At 51.5% G+C, this 16553-nt stretch overlaps 1 protein-coding gene across 1 annotated transcript in view; it reads left to right on the plus strand.

Annotated features, from left to right (window-relative positions):
* Window positions 1-16270, plus strand: part of LOC122381965 (cholesterol 7-desaturase nvd-like) — a 35173-nt gene extending 18903 nt beyond the window's left edge. The window contains exons 2-8 of the mRNA XM_043366760.1: window positions 4182-4376; window positions 6126-6318; window positions 8348-8539; window positions 8783-8964; window positions 9531-9764; window positions 10104-10283; window positions 14948-16270. Coding sequence (XP_043222695.1) covers window positions 4182-4376; window positions 6126-6318; window positions 8348-8539; window positions 8783-8964; window positions 9531-9764; window positions 10104-10283; window positions 14948-15109 — 1338 coding nt within the window. The 3' untranslated portion in view covers window positions 15110-16270. The remainder of the gene's footprint in view (window positions 1-4181; window positions 4377-6125; window positions 6319-8347; window positions 8540-8782; window positions 8965-9530; window positions 9765-10103; window positions 10284-14947) is intronic.
* Window positions 16271-16553: the final 283 nt, after the last annotated feature.

The following is a 16553-nucleotide window of genomic DNA, read 5'->3' on the forward strand; positions in this document are numbered from 1 at the left end:
CAGTTTCAGTCGATGACTCCATTCTTCGGCAACTACGGTGCAAGGCCGATACTGTAGAAATTTGCAATTTGTATCCTTGACCTGACCTTGACCTTGACCTCAAACTTTAAATTAAGTACATGTTTTTAGTTGTTCGTGATGAGATCTTTCGATTGGCGTTTGAATTTTCCAAATCGGACCATTAGTTCGGGAGATAACAGGGGGGGGGGGAAATATACCCCCCCCAGCCCCGCGCGTTCGGCTGGAGACCCCAGCCCCGCGCGGGTTAAATAAAGGAAAAAAGAAAAAGGTTTAATAGTTAACCACATCCCAAGTCATCCTCGTTGATGTCTACGATACAGCAATATCGACCACTTCCGCATAGTTCATGCTCTATGGTGGAGATGAGCTGTTATACGAGTTAATTAACCCGCGCGGTGCTGAGGTCTCCAGCCGAACGCGCGGGGCTGGGGGGGGGGTAAATTTTACCTCCCCCCTGTTATCTCCCGAACTAATGGCCCGCTTTGGAAAATTCAAACGCCAATCGAAAGATCTCATCACGAACAACTAAAAACATGTACTTAATTTAAAGTTTGAGATCAAGGTCAAGGTCAGGTCAAGGGTATAAATTGCAAGTTTCTACAGTATCGGCCTTGCACCGTAGTTGCCGAAGAATGGAGTCATCGACTGAAACTGATTGCCCAAAACGTGTTCTTAGGCTACCAAGACAATATTCGTTGAATACAATATCATTCAGAGGTCAAGGTCAAGGTCAAGGTCAGGTCAGGTCAGGTCAGGTCACCAAAACAAAATATAGAAAAGGGCATGTGTGACATGTTTTATGGGTCATTTTATTCATAGAATTCAATAGGCACACTCAATAGGTGATATGGACCACATCTGGATGAATTTCAGGTCGAGGTCAGGTCAAGGTCAGGTCAAGTGAGGTCAAATTTTGAAGTTGGTTGTTAAGGCCTAAAAAGGTGTATATCTGATGCAGTTTTTCACGGCGAATCGAATGGTGCTATTTTGTTTCCGTACAAGGTCTAGAACTTCCAAAAAATTCATGTTTAAAAAAAATTGTTTGTCGTGACGTCATAAAATTTTGAATAAATCCCTCATTTTTGAACCGATTCTTCTAAAAATTGGTATGCAGGTGCACATGGACCACTTCTCTGACATATATTCCGTTTTTTTCGATACACGCAAAATTTTGGATTTTATCATTATTTTCCCAAAAAGTCCGTTTTTTAGAAAATTTGGGCCAAAATCAAAAATTTTTCAAAAAACCGAGACAGCAATTTGATAGACAAAGTAGAATTACGTATAGCCTTTTTGTTACGTCTTGATTCCCTTAAAAATGAAGAAGTTAGCGGCGTTTGAAATTTTGCCGTTTTTTAGGCGAAAATGGCGAACATGACGTTACTAAAACGTCATTTTCTAAAAAAAAAATCCGAAGAATTTCGCTCAAATTTTCAGGGAGCGTGTCAAATTGATGTAAAAAAAGGTACTGTGAGTTTGGCGGCGCTGCGTGCCGCCGTTTTTTAGATATTGCAAAAAAAAATCCCCCAGCCCCGCGGGAGTTAAGAATGGGTAAAAATTTACACATTTTACACAGTTGAAGTTTATGTGTTTACCAAGTAAGTCAATCGCATATTGCATGTCTCAAGATGATTCTGTGCGCACCTATTGATGCAATTAGCAAAAGCGCCAGCCAACAACCGATGATCATAGTCGGCAGTTTTGCATTAATCACACTCATTACTCGACTATTGGTTCCCGAACACCTGCAGCAATGATCTATGTGGCAATTGTTTTGATTTATGCAAAGACGTCACATCTCCTGGGAGCTCGCTCGCCGTGCCGATGGCGCCGTCGAAATAAAATGACAAACGACTCGGGGCTTGGAGGAGGGAAGTCCCGTTCGAACCCCGCTGCTATGCAGACGCCGGGTTGCCGGGCTAAGATCCGGCTTTCTGGACCCCATCACGGTTAGGGTGCGCACCCAGACGAGGAAGCGCCGGCCGCGCCGCCGTCGTCTGAGCGGCGCGCGTCATGAGCGGCTGGCGGGCGGCGGGCCGCGCCGGGACTGCACCCGTGCTCCGGTGTTTGGGCCGCTGCTCTGATCACGGGCTCTATCAGAACTGGTCCGGTCCAGACCAGGCTCAGTGTGTTTGGGGGCCCGCTGGGGGTCACCTGGGAATGCCTTGGTATTTTATTGGAGGGTCAGTGGGTGCTCCCTGGAAAGGACAGGCTGCGGTTGAATAACGCTTCAGTGGTCAGTAACTGAATAACTGAAATTTGTTGTGGGTTATCTAGCTCATTGCCTTTGCCACCTGTTGCCACCTGCCTTCTCCCACTGCACCGCCATCCATTGGCCGGGGCACCACCTCTCCAGCATCGATATACATCGGCCAGTGCGCCCAGTGCATCACCAGGGTATATAGCTACCATCCAAAGCGAGCCACAGCAGCCGGTTCTCCACCACCCCACATTATCCGTGGCGGTGCCTCCACCGGTGTGGTCGGCAGAACAGCTCGGCAGGTGGTCGGCCCTTACTCCTTCTGTGTCCATCTCATTCGAACGACCTTCCATTATATTCTATGCCGACCCCGAAGTGATGCAACTTATTGTGCTGCTGTTGCTACCTGAAGACTGATGAAACGTTCAGAATTCATCCTTAGCAACTCAGAGCAGCTTGTGCAGCGGGAATGTCTGCTTAGCCTAGCAACAAGGATTTAAAGGCTTTGATTTACCTAAATGGAAGCAATCTGAGTGAAGTGGTGAGGTCTATCTATGTGGAAGTGCAATGATACACCAATCGAACCACGAGACGCGCTATACATATGCCAAGATTGCGTCTGTAATAGTTAAAGATGACGTTTACTGACCTTCTTCAAAATAACTTTCAAAGGTATCTATTCTGATCTGAGGCACTTGGAGTCAATAAATTATCCAACAGAACAGCGCAGCCAATGGCCCTTTAACTTCGACATAAGTTAGCTACCAAAATATACATGATGAAACACTTCTCTGTTTTGCTCTTCTTCGGGAAGAGCTTCACTGTCCCATCGTACAACTCTTTGCTGTAGCGCGACAATAAATGCCTTCAAAAATACACTGGCCCACAATTTTAGTGGTTATTCATTTTGAGTTTGTATGTTTGGTAGACCAGGTAAACATGCCTTGCTAGTTGCTATCACTACCTGTGATCACGTTCTGACATATCCGTCCCGTCTGAAATTTCACCTTTCCTTTTGATTGACATGGTCCAGGTCAATCTACTCCACATACCGTGTTTTATCAAATCCAGTCTTGACAACGGCGCATATATTTTACCGGCTAGTTAGCTTAACCGGCTTTTCTTTGCGGTATTCTTGCCACATGTGTTATAACGAGTGGCAAGCGTACACGAGTTCTTATGACAAAATAAATTCATATAAATGAAAATCGTTCATACTCACTATCTTTGCACACCATTTTTATTTTGTCCTTCTGTTCAGGCCTAGCCCTTAGGACATAGTGGGCAATCGTGGGTGAAAGCCTGATTAGCTTCACCACCATTGAATTTCAAAACTCCCGGAAGGTGAAGTCATTCAAGAAAAATGAAATAGGTATGTGGGGACACAATTGACTAAGATATGGACTTATGAGTATGCAGAGACCTCTCCGGCGACCACCATTGCATAGTTTGCTAATGGATCTGAAGAACAGCTCACCAGCGAAACGATCAGCTCGATACCTGCTAGCAAGTCGTGCCCCTGTGCCCACGCCCCGCTCCGGCGCGGCGGCTGAGACCGGTCTGCGGCCCGCCCGGTCACGTGACCGGTCCCGTGGCCGCCGGCAGCGCCCGCGGCAGTGCGTCTCTGGCAGAGCTGCGACAGACACGCGCACAAATTGTGACACTGTGCGTGAGGAGGTGCGTGCACGGCCGCACAGTGTGTGCGCGGGCCCCGGTCGGGGAGCAGCTCCCGGACACGGACTAGGTAATATCTAACGGAGCGACGGGATGACCCAGAGCCGATTGTTTATCGCATTATTTTAGAAAGTTTGAAGGGATAACAGTTGTGTTATTCCATCAGGAGTCGATGGCTTATAGTCAGTCAGGCTCAAAAAGTAGCCCCACCATGGAGATAATCTATTTCCTCACGTGACCGACGCATGCTATTTCTGACACCTCTTCTCCTCTGCTTATATTTCAGATGGCGATTCTCATGCGCGAGGCGGCGTGCTGGGCGGTGCTGGCGCTGATGTCAGCGCGCCTGCTGGTCAGTCCAGAGCAGCTCAGCACTCAGGAGCTGCTGGTGGCAGCCAGCTACGGCGCTGGCCTGCTGGTCGTCGGGTGGCTGCTGTGGTACGCCGTCACCCTGTATTTCGTGCCCTACAATCGAATCAAGGTGAGTGCCAAATGGCTACACACTGAAAACAATTTAACCCAAGGCTGGCGAGTAAACCGGTGTTTTACGGGTACCCCTATCCGCAGCCATTTTTAACCACCCTCCCAGGAGTAGTGCTAGGTCCCATTGCGGTGTAGTCGTACTTGCTCTGAGCGGATATAACCGCTGTCAGCGAACAAATCCGCTGAGAGCAGGGACGACTTCACTGCAATGGGACCTTACTGTACTCCTGGGAGGGTGGTTAAAAATGGTTGCGGATAGGGGTACCTGCAAAACACCGGTTTACTCGCGGGCCTTGGGTTAAATTGCTTTCAGTGCACAGTAAAGGAGCTGTATGTACTGCTGCGCCTTGTTCGTACGTCGTTACTGCATCTTATGTCACACACTGTGACGGGTGCCTGCTTTAATGAATGATTGAATACTCGTAGTAGGCCAGAGAGAGAGAGTCCAGTGAGAGATCGGAAATGATTCAATGGAGTCTATACCACGATAAGGATGAAAATACATGTCCATACGGCCCATACGGGAATGCTAATTTTCCCGAAATATGCATCCCAAAACATACCAGCACCACTTTCCGTTATCTTGTAAAAGTATTAGATGCTGTAAGTGTGAACATGACATTTTCAGTACTGGCAAAGTCCATATTTGACGGCTCTGGCTCCTAGCTTTCTCTGTACCACCTGCTCTAACGGCGTTCCGTGTAGCAGCGGCGTGGTCTGGACCCGTTCGGGGCAGCGCGGCTGCAGCTCGCGGTTCGCTCGGTCCGCCCAGCCCCCCACCCCGTCTATCCTATCCCGCCGGCGGCCGGACGTCGGGGCCAAACTGCTCGTCGGTCCTCTGCGAGGGCTGGTCGGCTCGTGACTTATCTGCACATGTACCGATGCTCCGCGCCGGCCGGAGGCAAGGCCAGCCCGTGTGCGCCGCCGGCCGGCAGGGGAGCAGGGCGGCCGGCAGGACGGCCGGCGCCGGCGAGCCGTCCTCCGTGCCGGCTCAGGGTCGGCCGGCTGGCCCGGCGCAGACGACCACCGCCCACAAGGGCCGCCCCACCACCAGCAGGAACTCCGGACAGTCGTCCTCACTCTGCAGACCTCTGGCTTCCAGGAGCCCCTCCGTAGGACCCTGTCCGCACACCACTCAAGGCGTTCTGCTGTACCCATTTATGGGGGTGATTCGCTTCTATCGATATCATGGTTGCCGGAGTTATTAGCCTGGGAAAGGCCATGTAGTCGGAACGGAATGCTTTACTGAGGCGGCAGCACAAAACCTCCGTGTCCTCGGGCACGTCATGGCCCTGGACCTGGTGCTCTGTGAATGTAAACAATATGTGGCAGCACCGTTCGAGTGTGTTTCTAGAATTACAAGTATGTTTCAGTGAACAAATGCATGTCAGCAGAAGATGTTGTTGCACAGGTTCTGGGATGCCCCATAGCTCGGGAAGTTCTGGGTAGGTATCTGGCAGATTTTCTGTTAATTGAATGACTGTAAAGGTCACATTGTCCTTACAGTTAACAATATTCATGTTATCCTACGCAAAAGCAACTCGTTGCTAGTTCGTAGTACCTGGCCGGTACATAAACGTTCCACTAAACTGTTCCAGACCATGACCAATAAGCCATGGCACGTCGATGGTGAGGTGGCCAAGCTGAACTAAGCTCGACTCGTCTTGCATTTCATTCAGCATCGATTGCGTGAGCAAATGAAATCCTAGCCATGTCTAACGCACGTTCCTCGGTCCCTGCGCGGCAGGCGGCGGAGGACTTTGGTCCGATCCGAGACGACTCGACCAAGAACCTGGGCGGCCGGCGGTGCGCGGCGGTGAACGAGGTGCGCCGCCGGCAGAAGGAGGCCGCCATGCCGCCGCCGTACCCGAACGCCTGGTTCGCGGCGCTGGAGAGCAGGGAGCTGCGGCCCGGCCAGGTGCGCCCGCTCGACATCCTCGGTGAGTGGTGGACGCCTTCCTCGGTCCACAGATCCCTCCTCTACCGACCTCACCGGACGCGCGACGACTTGCCACATATTCTTAGGCTCCTGCAAGGTGGGGCTCGGGCAGTTTCTTCGGCAGTGTTGACTGGGCCCTGTGCAATTTTGATATACATATGTGTAGTCTAACCAGGGCTTCCGCCATAATGGCATTGTCCAGTATTGGCATATTACGGTAAAGCGCTACTTGTTTGATTTAGTTTGAACTATATAAAACACATCAAATGCAGCAAGTGCAAACCTTACGAAGATCACAAATTTTGCATTTCTTGCTCAACATGCTCCTTGACGCACAATCTCACTCGACATACTCCTACGTAGTGCAATCGATGTGAACGGCTAAGCTGAACTAACTCAAATGTTATGATCTCAACTCAAATGTTTGCTGGCTAGCTTAATCGAACTGAGCTGAATAACTAATCGGTGCGGAATATTCAGTGCAGTGGTCAGGATTTTCTCCGCCTCTTTATTGGCCTAGAAAGTGGCAATAATTCCGCCTTTGCATGCAGACAAGAAATAATGTAAAAACACGACGGCTATATTTAGCTCATCTCCTTCCAGGCTTCACGCAACCGGTCGACCCGGTGAAGCTCGTTAATGGAACCGCAGTAAATTGAAATATTTAGCGAAGAGTTTTGGGGATTTAATCAGGACTACTTGTTGCACTCGTTCAAAACTGACTCACAGACCTCAGTTGCCAAGTGGCATCAACTTGTCGCCGACGTATTCATCCATCCACCCATCCATTCATCCATCAAAACATACACATGACGATATATTTATGCATTTGTCCTATGGTCAAATATCTGCAAATATCGGCACGTGCTGGGGGTGGGGACGCAAGCGGAACAGGAAGAATCTGTGCCATGCCACCGGTATGGGGACGGGTGGAGAGTGGAGGGGAGTTTGTTTCCAGCCGGTAGCCAGCGGCGCCGATCGCTGCGTATATGCGGCGCTCCTGCAGGGTGTCCGGGTGGGGTGGCAGCGGCAGCCGGTGACCCACTCTTGGGACCTCCACGGCAAGGTCAGGAAGAGCCACCAGGGCCAATGTCAGACGCCGCCGCCGCCGGCCGGAGGGCGGAGCGGCCGCCGAGCCGTCCGCTCCGCTGGGGTGTCGGACAGTAAATGTCGGACGGGTGATGTAATAGAAATGTGCGGTCGGACTGGCGGGCGCAGGGGAGGCCGGATAGGGCTGGTTGTGGATTAAGTGCCGCGGTAAAGGACGCGGGGGAGAGCTGCTGATCGGAGGTGGAGGGCTGTTGGGCGAGGGTCGACACTCGACAGAGCTGCTGGCCTGCTGCTAGAACGGCTGAGAGATGGTGATGGCACGGGAGGGATGGTGATGGGATTGCAGAGAGACCAGGTCCTGGTTACGGCGGAGGGCTTGCGGTAGCAGACGGTGAGGTCAAGTCCTAGTGACAGGCGGCTGGGTGAGAGGTATGAGACTGGTGAAGGCTGGTGATAACAGGCACACGGCTAGTCATGGGTAGGCACTAGGCAAAGAGCTGCTGATGGCTGTGACTGGGGAATAACTGATTGGGGCCGTGGGAAGTATCTGATGGCTGGGTGGGGAGTTTTCACTGGGATTGCGCCCAGCGTGTGTCCTGTGTACCCCGGATGGGCCGGCGGGCGGCGCTCGCTCCCTCCCCTCGCTCCCCTCCTCTTCCTTCTGCTGGCGCTCTGCAGAGGAGGGTCGGACTCGGCTCCTTTCTGAGAGACGACGGCCGCCGGCCGTGGCCAGAACCGGCCCGGTGCGACTCGGCCAGGTCCCGGCGGCCGCGTCGCGCACCCTATCGCGCCGCAATCACTGCCCGAGGTGCGCGCCGACAGACAGACAGACAGACAGACAGACAGACAGACAGGCACACGGACAGACAAACGGAGAGACAGACCAAGACAGTCTGAAACAGACTGAGATAGTTTGTGAAACTGACTAAAACAGACTGAAACAGACGGCCGTCTGACGTCGTGACTGTCGGTGCCGGCAGGTCAGCATCTGGTCCTGTTCCGGACCCGGGCCGGAGAGGCGCGCGTGCTGGACGGAATCTGCCCCCACCTGGGCGCCGACCTGGCGCAGGGCGCCGTCCGCGGCGAGGACATCGAGTGTCCGTTCCACAAGTGGCTCTTCAACGGCCAGACTGGCGAGGTTGAGTGCGTGCCGTACACCAAACAGAGCAAAAGTGAGTCGGGGTGCTAATTTTATTGATAGCATTTGAACGTTCTTCCTGGATTGAGGTGACTAATAATCATGGCAATGAATTGAATATTAATTACGGTAAGATCATCAGTAGGTACTTGGATGTCACCAGTGGCTATATTTGAAACCTTATATGAACACAAATCGATAAACACATCCAATCAAGTTGCAACAGCTTGCGTTTCTAGTGGCGCGTGACAGTTGGTTTGTCGTTCGTTTGTGGCAGGCAGTCTGAAGCACTTCTCGGTGACCTCGTGGCCCGTGTTCGAGGCGAACGGTGTAATCCACGTGTGGCACCACGCCGAGGGCGAGCCGCCCAGCTGGTACCCGCCCACCTACGAGCAGATCGCCTCGGGGCACTACCGGTACCGCGGCCGCACCGAGCACCTCGTGGCCGCGCACATTCAGGTGAGATGAGGGAACATGCGCTGGGAGAGAACTACACATTTTGGTGAGAAACGTGCGCACTCAATTGTGAGAGGCGCCCACAAATATGGTACAGCCGCCCACATCCATGTGGGCTTGTTTAATCTGGTTAACCGCGATGATGTCACTATTATGTAAGTAAATACGATTATGCATTTACGATTATATAAATTACAATGCTAGTATATGTCATGTGATAAAAGGCCTCCTCCGACATTCTCCCTTCTCTCGACGCGAGCTTGTTTAGATGACACTAGCGGTGGTACCGCACGCGTCAGTTTGCGTCCTTTTTCAGCGACACTTTTTAGCCGTAACGTCATCTGTCGCTGGTCACAGCTGAAGGTCAGGAAGGACAGACTACGACGTTACTCCGTTGACCCATGGTTTGGACTCTCTGACCTCACCTTAAGTCGCACTTACCGCCGTAAATACTCGACTGGACAGTCCACCGAGTGCGGTCGCTCTGAGCTGACCTGTGACCTGTGACCTGTGACCTGTAACGTGCAGCTGACATACAGTTGACTGTGATCCCGCGTCTCTGCTGACAGGACCTGCCGGAGAATGGTGCCGACCCGGCCCATCTGGCCGCCATCCACGAGAAAATATTCGCCGACGGCAACGACCTGGAGGAGCGCTCCCGGTGGGGCTGGATCCGCCACAACTGGACGGCCAGCTGGCAGCCGGACGCCGAGCACCGGCACCAGGCCTTCGTGCACATGCAGATGACGTTCGTGCTGCTGGGAAAGCTGCACTTCTACCACAACGACATCACCGTGCGGCAGGTCAGCTCCGAGAGGGTGGTTACGTAACTGTGGCGAAGTTTGCATTCCGAGCCGTCACATGTCCGATCAGTGTTTGTAAATCACGTCAGGGAGTCGATGGTGCAGTCGATTAGATAACAGGGTTACAGGGAAGTATCAGCAATACAGTTGAATAGCCACAAGCCACCCAATTCATGACAGTGATTGTTAATCACCACAATGTTTTACGAATAATGTTTTAGCAGTGTGTAACAGAATTAAACGAGTAGATATTGCGTAAAAGTGGTTCCCTAAAGCTTGCTTCCATTCATTCTGAAGCATCACTACAGTGATCCTGTTTTTCTGCCGTGTCGTTTACAGGTTGGACCGGGCCTGGTGTACATCAACTTCAAGTCTCCGCTGGGCAGCGGGGTGATCCAGCAGCTGGTGACTCCGGTGAGTGACCTGCGCCAAAAGGTCATCCACACCATCCACTGGGATCGCTCCTACGGCCTCGGACCACTCATCGCCAAATTCTACCTGATGGTCGAGGCAAACCAGGTACGTACGCTTCCGAATGTTTTATCACTGTTAGGGTGATATAATATTCATTTTTGCAAAACAATCCCAGAAGGTGTATGAATACCAAAGAATGCAATGGTTTTAGGCCTGGCGAATGAATCTAAAAGAATTCATATTATTCTCTCTTAAATGGTTTGAGTTATATTATAACACTTCCTTATTTCACCTAGAACACCACCATAACAAACGCGATAGTTGATTTCGTAACAGCAGATGTGTCCAGTTTACACCACAATGATGATAAGAGAGGCATTTTCAATGCAAGTTTAGTATATGGTAGCGTGTCGTTTGTCGCTCAGACAGTATTTCGAGGTCTCTCGTATGGTTATGGCCGGCTGCGTTCGGCGCGGCGGCCCAGGGCATATTTTAACATACTGACTGCGTCCCATTTTGGGACGCAGCCCCCTGCCTTTGGGACGTAGCCCTCGCGAAATTTGGACCACTGCGTCCCACACTGAAATGTTACGGTTTCAGCGGAAAAGTGCAAGCAAAAATAATTAACATGCCTCGGTCGTTTACTATGCAACAGATGTTGTCTTTCTGATTGCTTTGTGCCCTGATTTACTATGCACCTAAGCACATACATGCGCTCTCCAGTCCTTGTGCCCTGCCCTATCCTAGGGTCGTACACCTTGTTATGTCCTGCCCCCTACCCCTAGGATAAGTGACCTTCACAGTGCCCTGTCCTAAGGTCTTGTACCTTGCCCTGCCCTTCCTTCAGGCCCTGCGCCCTGCTCTGCATTCAGGCCCTGTGACCCTCTCTGCCCTACCCAGTGCCCTCAAACCCGATACCTTGTTGTCTTCCCGTCTTAAGGACCCATTCGGTGCTGCTGCCGGTTCGGTGCTGGGCCCGGATTTCGGGAAAATTGTGCATGTCTAGTCCTGTTTCTTGCCCTGCCCTCAGATCCAATAATACTTAGGTATATTGATAAAAAAATCAAATATAACACTTTAGCTTAAGCTGGAGAAGATTATCCCTGGACCTGGGCGGAACCCAGGGAGGCGAGGCGAGTTATCACAAGCAGCACAAGTGTCACCTTTAATCCCCTCCGCTCCCCCTCCCCTGTGGCACCATCCGCCGCCCACCACCCATTCATGATTGACATTCGCGTAGTCGCCGTGCTGGACCTGTCGGAGCCGAGCCGGACGTGCGAGCCTGGATGTTAGGCTGACCGGCGGAATCGGCGCCCACCCTTCCGGGGATTCTCGGCCATTGAAACCAAGGCCGTATAGGAGGGGTAGAATCATCCCGCGATTTCCAATAGACCGGTCGCTAAGCATTAGCGTGACGTCACTGGTGGAGACCGGGCGGCGCCCGGCTCCAAGCTGTACGTCGGGTACGTACATTTGGCACCGTATAGTTGTTATTAATGAACGACGAACGTAACGACAACTAATGACTCTTAATGACTTTTTTATTCACCTAAAGCTGATTTCCTTGCCGGTACCTTGCCGACCCGAGCCCCAGGGTTGACAATCATGGGATATGGGTCGGATGAGCGGCCTCGCGACGGGAGGAGGAACGATTGCAATTGTTGTGTTCCGCACCGCCGATGGCATTCTCATCTGCACCCGGGGGGAGGGGAAGCAGGGGGCACGTGCCCCCATCGGATCAGGGGGCCTCTCGGGCCAGAGGGGCCTTGCGACGCCAATTGGCGGCTGAGGGTCCACGCTGGCATCTTTCGACTCAGAAGGGCTCCACAGGGCTCGAAAGAACACCTTATGTGCTCCAAAGAGCCACACTTCTCTCCATAAGAGCCCCACATCGGCTTTTTAGTGTCCCTTGTCGGCCTTTGAGGGCCCTTTGCCGGCTTCTCAGGGCCTATTGGCGACCTCTGAGGGCTACTTGCCGGCCTCTGAGGACCCTTACCGGCCTATCAGGGGCCAGCAGCTCTAAGGGTTCCACACACGCCTGCGATGACCCCCTAAACCAATGGTTGAAGGCCCCCACAACGGCGCCTGCGAGGGCCCTCACCGGCGGCTGTGAATGCCCCACACCGGTGCCTAGCTGAGGGCCCCACACTGCCACCTCTGAGTGCAACCGGCACCCCTGAATGAGGTCCCGAAACCAGTGCTTCTTAAGGCCATATATCGGCGGCCTGGGGGCTCAACGCCGGAGCCGCATCGGACGGCCACTCACCGGTGACTTTTGAGGGCCGCACACCGACGACTCTGAGGGCCCCACTGGCGTCTGAGTGTACCTTGCTGGTCTCTAAGGACTCCACAGGGCTCCCGAAGGCACCGCACACCTCTTGAGAGCCCCTTGTCGGTCTCTGAGAGCCCCTGTCGGCCTGTAAAGGGTTCGAGCCAGCAGCTCTAAGGGTCCCACACCCGACTGTGACAACCCCACACTGCAGTGTCTCTGAGGGCCCACAACGGCAACTGTGAGGACCCTCACCGGCGCCTCTGAGGGCCCACAGCGGCACCTCTGGGGGCCCCGCACCAATGCCTCTGAGAGCATCACACCGGTACCTGTGAGGGCCCACCTCAGTGCCTCCAAAGGCTTCATAACCGGCGGCCCTGAGGGCCCTACACGGGTGATTTTGAGGGGCGTACCGAAGGCACCACACAATCTCTAGTCTCGCTGAGCTTCTATCCCAATCCCATACCGGCTTCTATCCCAATTCCGGCTCAACTAATTATCAGCCCCCCCCCCCCTCCATGGGCTCCATACCTATGTTTATTCGCTAAACATACATAGGTACATTTAGGTGCATCAAGGGAGGTCAAACACGCCCAACGACGCTCAGGAAAACGAATGACTAACAGCAATGGAAATATCATTTACTCGCCGGTCCGTCCTTTGAATGCGGAAAAAGAACGCGCTATGACTGGGCGAATTTCGAGACTGGCCAAAAGCAATCACAGCCCGCTCCCAATATCCCGCTTGCTGTCCCTCCACCGGCACATTACACAATGACACGTGTATTTCACCTGCATTATATATTATTTCGCTTGCAATGTGGTATGTGCCCTTTCCGGTCGAAGCATGTGCCCTATGCCACCTTTGGGACGCAGTAAAAAATCCTTAAAATATGCCCTGCGGCGGCCCGGCGCGGTTGGCGCTGCACTACGGCCGCGCCGCCGCCAGTCGCAGCAGCCGCCTGCGCGCTCCGCGATACTGCGCCGCTTAACTCGGGGACTTGAACGGGCCGTGCGTCACTAGCACCGACCGCCTTCCGCCATGTGCAAAATTCGCTGATTCGGCGGCACCGCTGCATTCCAAACAGAAACGGAAATTCCCGGTGGTAACAGACATCTGGACACTTCCAGATCATCTTGGTAACTTTGAGAGGAGCGTCTTCTGCAGGGATGAGTTATTGTCGCTCGAGACGCATTACATAACGCGGCAGTTATGTAACGAAGGATGGGGGATCTGTCGCCCGTGTTTCTATATGGAGGGATACCTTATCTGCCGCTTCTTTCCTGGTTTTGAATGGAACTCTCGGAATTAAATCAGAATCTTATTTCGATAGCTTTGAATGAATTCTTTTGGCATGACCAATAGTCATATATTGTCATTCATGCAGGGGCGGATCCAGAAAATCTCCAAGGGAGGGGCCATTAGAAACCAGGAGGCCCCCCCCCCATAATCCCACCTGTTGGAGGCCCCATCTTCCCACTTGTTGGGCCCCCCCCCCCCCAAAAAAAAAACTGCGTCTATTGAGCTTATCTAGCTGTTCAGGCAACATCTCAACATCTGTGCAGGCTTGGAGGCCCTCTGTGCAGGTTAGGAGGCCCTGTAAAAGTGGTCATCTCTGTGAGTATAAGAGACCTCCAAGTTATGAAAAGCTTTACCAATCTTCTAACAAAGAAGTCTTCTCAGCTAGTCTTCTAAGAAATAACTAAGTGAGTAGGTTAAAAAAAAAAACTCATCGGATTTCGGCCACTTTATTTTCAGGAGGCCCCCTTTTCAGCTTTTTAACTTTTTAACTTTTTATTTTATTTTTGAAAAAAAATCGGCCAAGGGGGGGCCATGGCCCCCATGGCCCCCCCCTTGTATCCGCGCCTGCATTCATGAACCCAAAAGAATTAATATAAAATATACATGTTTATTCTACTACTTGGAATTTTTCGCGAGCTAGTCGAAAGCAGCAAGCGAATGCTCACACCAGTCATTTACTTGCATGATGCTTCTTTAAGCATAATGCATTATTACTAGTTTATAATGTTTGTGAGATATACATAAATAATGTGTAACTCACCAGACATAGTTCGATTCTACATTGCAGGGACGCTGCTTTGAAGCTCCTACCTCTAATGCTGTTTTAAAGTAACATCTATTCTAGACTAGTCTCCCTTTGAATTAGTCAGTTTTATTTCGTCTGCATTTCATTCAATGGAAGCAAGTGCATCTCATAAATGTGAAGCTTAGATAGCATACGAGTGTATGGTAGCGGTGAATGTCAACAAACATGCTTTCAATTAGCATAAGGGCTTGCAAAGTAAAAATAAAAATATTGATATCTGCTTTAGACCACTTTAGACAAGCTTTCTGCTCTATTCCCACTTACTCCAAGTAATTGAATATTTTAAGATTTTTGAAGAAAGCCGATATAAATTCATAAGGCTACAAATATCTTAGGCTCCCTTTCGGACGAACTACAGGTAGTTTGATGGCTGGTCTGTGCTCTGTGCCGCAGTTTGAGCGCGACGTGCGCATCTGGAACAACAAGGACCACCTGCCGCAGCCGGGCCTGGTGCGTGAGGACGCCACCATCCTCAAGTACCGGCGCTGGTTCTCCCAGTTCTACTCGGAGAGCTCGCGCCGCCCACTGCGGCCGGTCGACGCTCTGGAGCTGTAGGGCGGCTCACCCAGTCCCCAGGCCGTTCGACAGACGCTGCGGCACTGCCCGCGGGCCTCTGAACTGTGCGACTGCTGCCGGGGTCAGGCGCTGGAGGGTGGCATTTAGTTGTGTGTTGAACAGGCGCTGTCGCGACTCGCCTGTGTCCGGCTGACGGAGCGGGGTGGTCAGGCGCGGGGTTTAGCAGGGTGTGTGTCTGCTGTACGGAACATAGCCGTCGCCGGCGGCCCGGTAGAGGCTGGTCATGACATCACTGTCCAACTAAAACCGTTGCACTGAAAGTGAGCGTGGATTGTGGTTAGATGCTTAAGTTGTTCAGCTTAGGGTTTTCCAGGAATAACCACATGCACGATCCCGTGGCATTGAGCTCCCCGTAGCGGCGCTCACTATACACCTGTGCAGGTGCAAAGGCTGTTTCTCAGTTTCCGTGCTGATCTTCGTAGATCGATGTGGTCAGTGATTGAGGTAGTCGTGTGGTCGCGCTATTAGTTCGTTAAGTCAGGTGGTTATAAAACAGCACCAATGGCAAAATGCTTACCTTCTAAGAATCACTTCCCGTTTTGTATAGAAAAGAATGCATGTATGGCTATAAGTTAGCTGATGCTAATTATCACAATGGGTAGGAAGGCGCGGTGAGATGGCGCTATAACAATTACCTTCCAATAAGGCCAGACTTCCGATGTGTGTGTGTGTGTGTGTTTTTTTTTTTTTACCTGATGCTATCGTACAATTAAAGATGCGCAGTTCTTACATTGATTTTAGCATGAACTAACTTAGCAGTAGAAATCCATAGCTCAACTTTTGCAATAGAATGCTTTTGTAGGAGGCAATTCTTCTTGTGAGGTACTCTGTGTAATTATTTTACATGACATTGAACGTGGACCAAATGTTAACAGGGTGTACTATATTTTTCGAACTTTTATATGACTACCCGACACCCGATCGTGGACTTTTCTCGAGCCCTGATGAATCAACACATTCATTGTCCTGCAACACTTCGTACGTTGCCAGACGCTATTTTAGACATAGAGATCTTATATGTGTTACTTTACATGTATGTGTATAAGATCTCTATGATTTTAGCGCTATGTGTTACATCATCTTCATTGTGTGAACCGTCGGTTTGAATGTGTCAAGGCTTATAATACATAACAAAGCCTTGAACTGTTTTTCTTTGTAGCTGTTGTAAATGTATACGCGGTGGCATGACATGCTCGGGAATATCAATTACAACAGACAAGAAGAACACCAGAATGAATTTCATTGATTTATTACACGAGTTCCAGTGGTGGCGGAACACCTTCAATTAAGGGGGGGGGGGCACTGCCGACTGTTGGTCTCATTCTTTCCATGCAACGCCCATAGGGCTAATGTTAAAATGCCAAAAGCAAAGGGGGCACGGTGCCCCGGTGCCCCCCCCCCCCCGTTCCGCCGCCTATGACGA

The sequence above is a fragment of the Amphibalanus amphitrite genome, unplaced genomic scaffold (genome assembly GCF_019059575.1).
Source record: "Amphibalanus amphitrite isolate SeventyFive unplaced genomic scaffold, NRLGWU_Aamphi_draft 000131F_arrow, whole genome shotgun sequence".
NCBI lineage: Eukaryota > Metazoa > Arthropoda > Thecostraca > Balanomorpha > Balanidae > Amphibalanus > Amphibalanus amphitrite.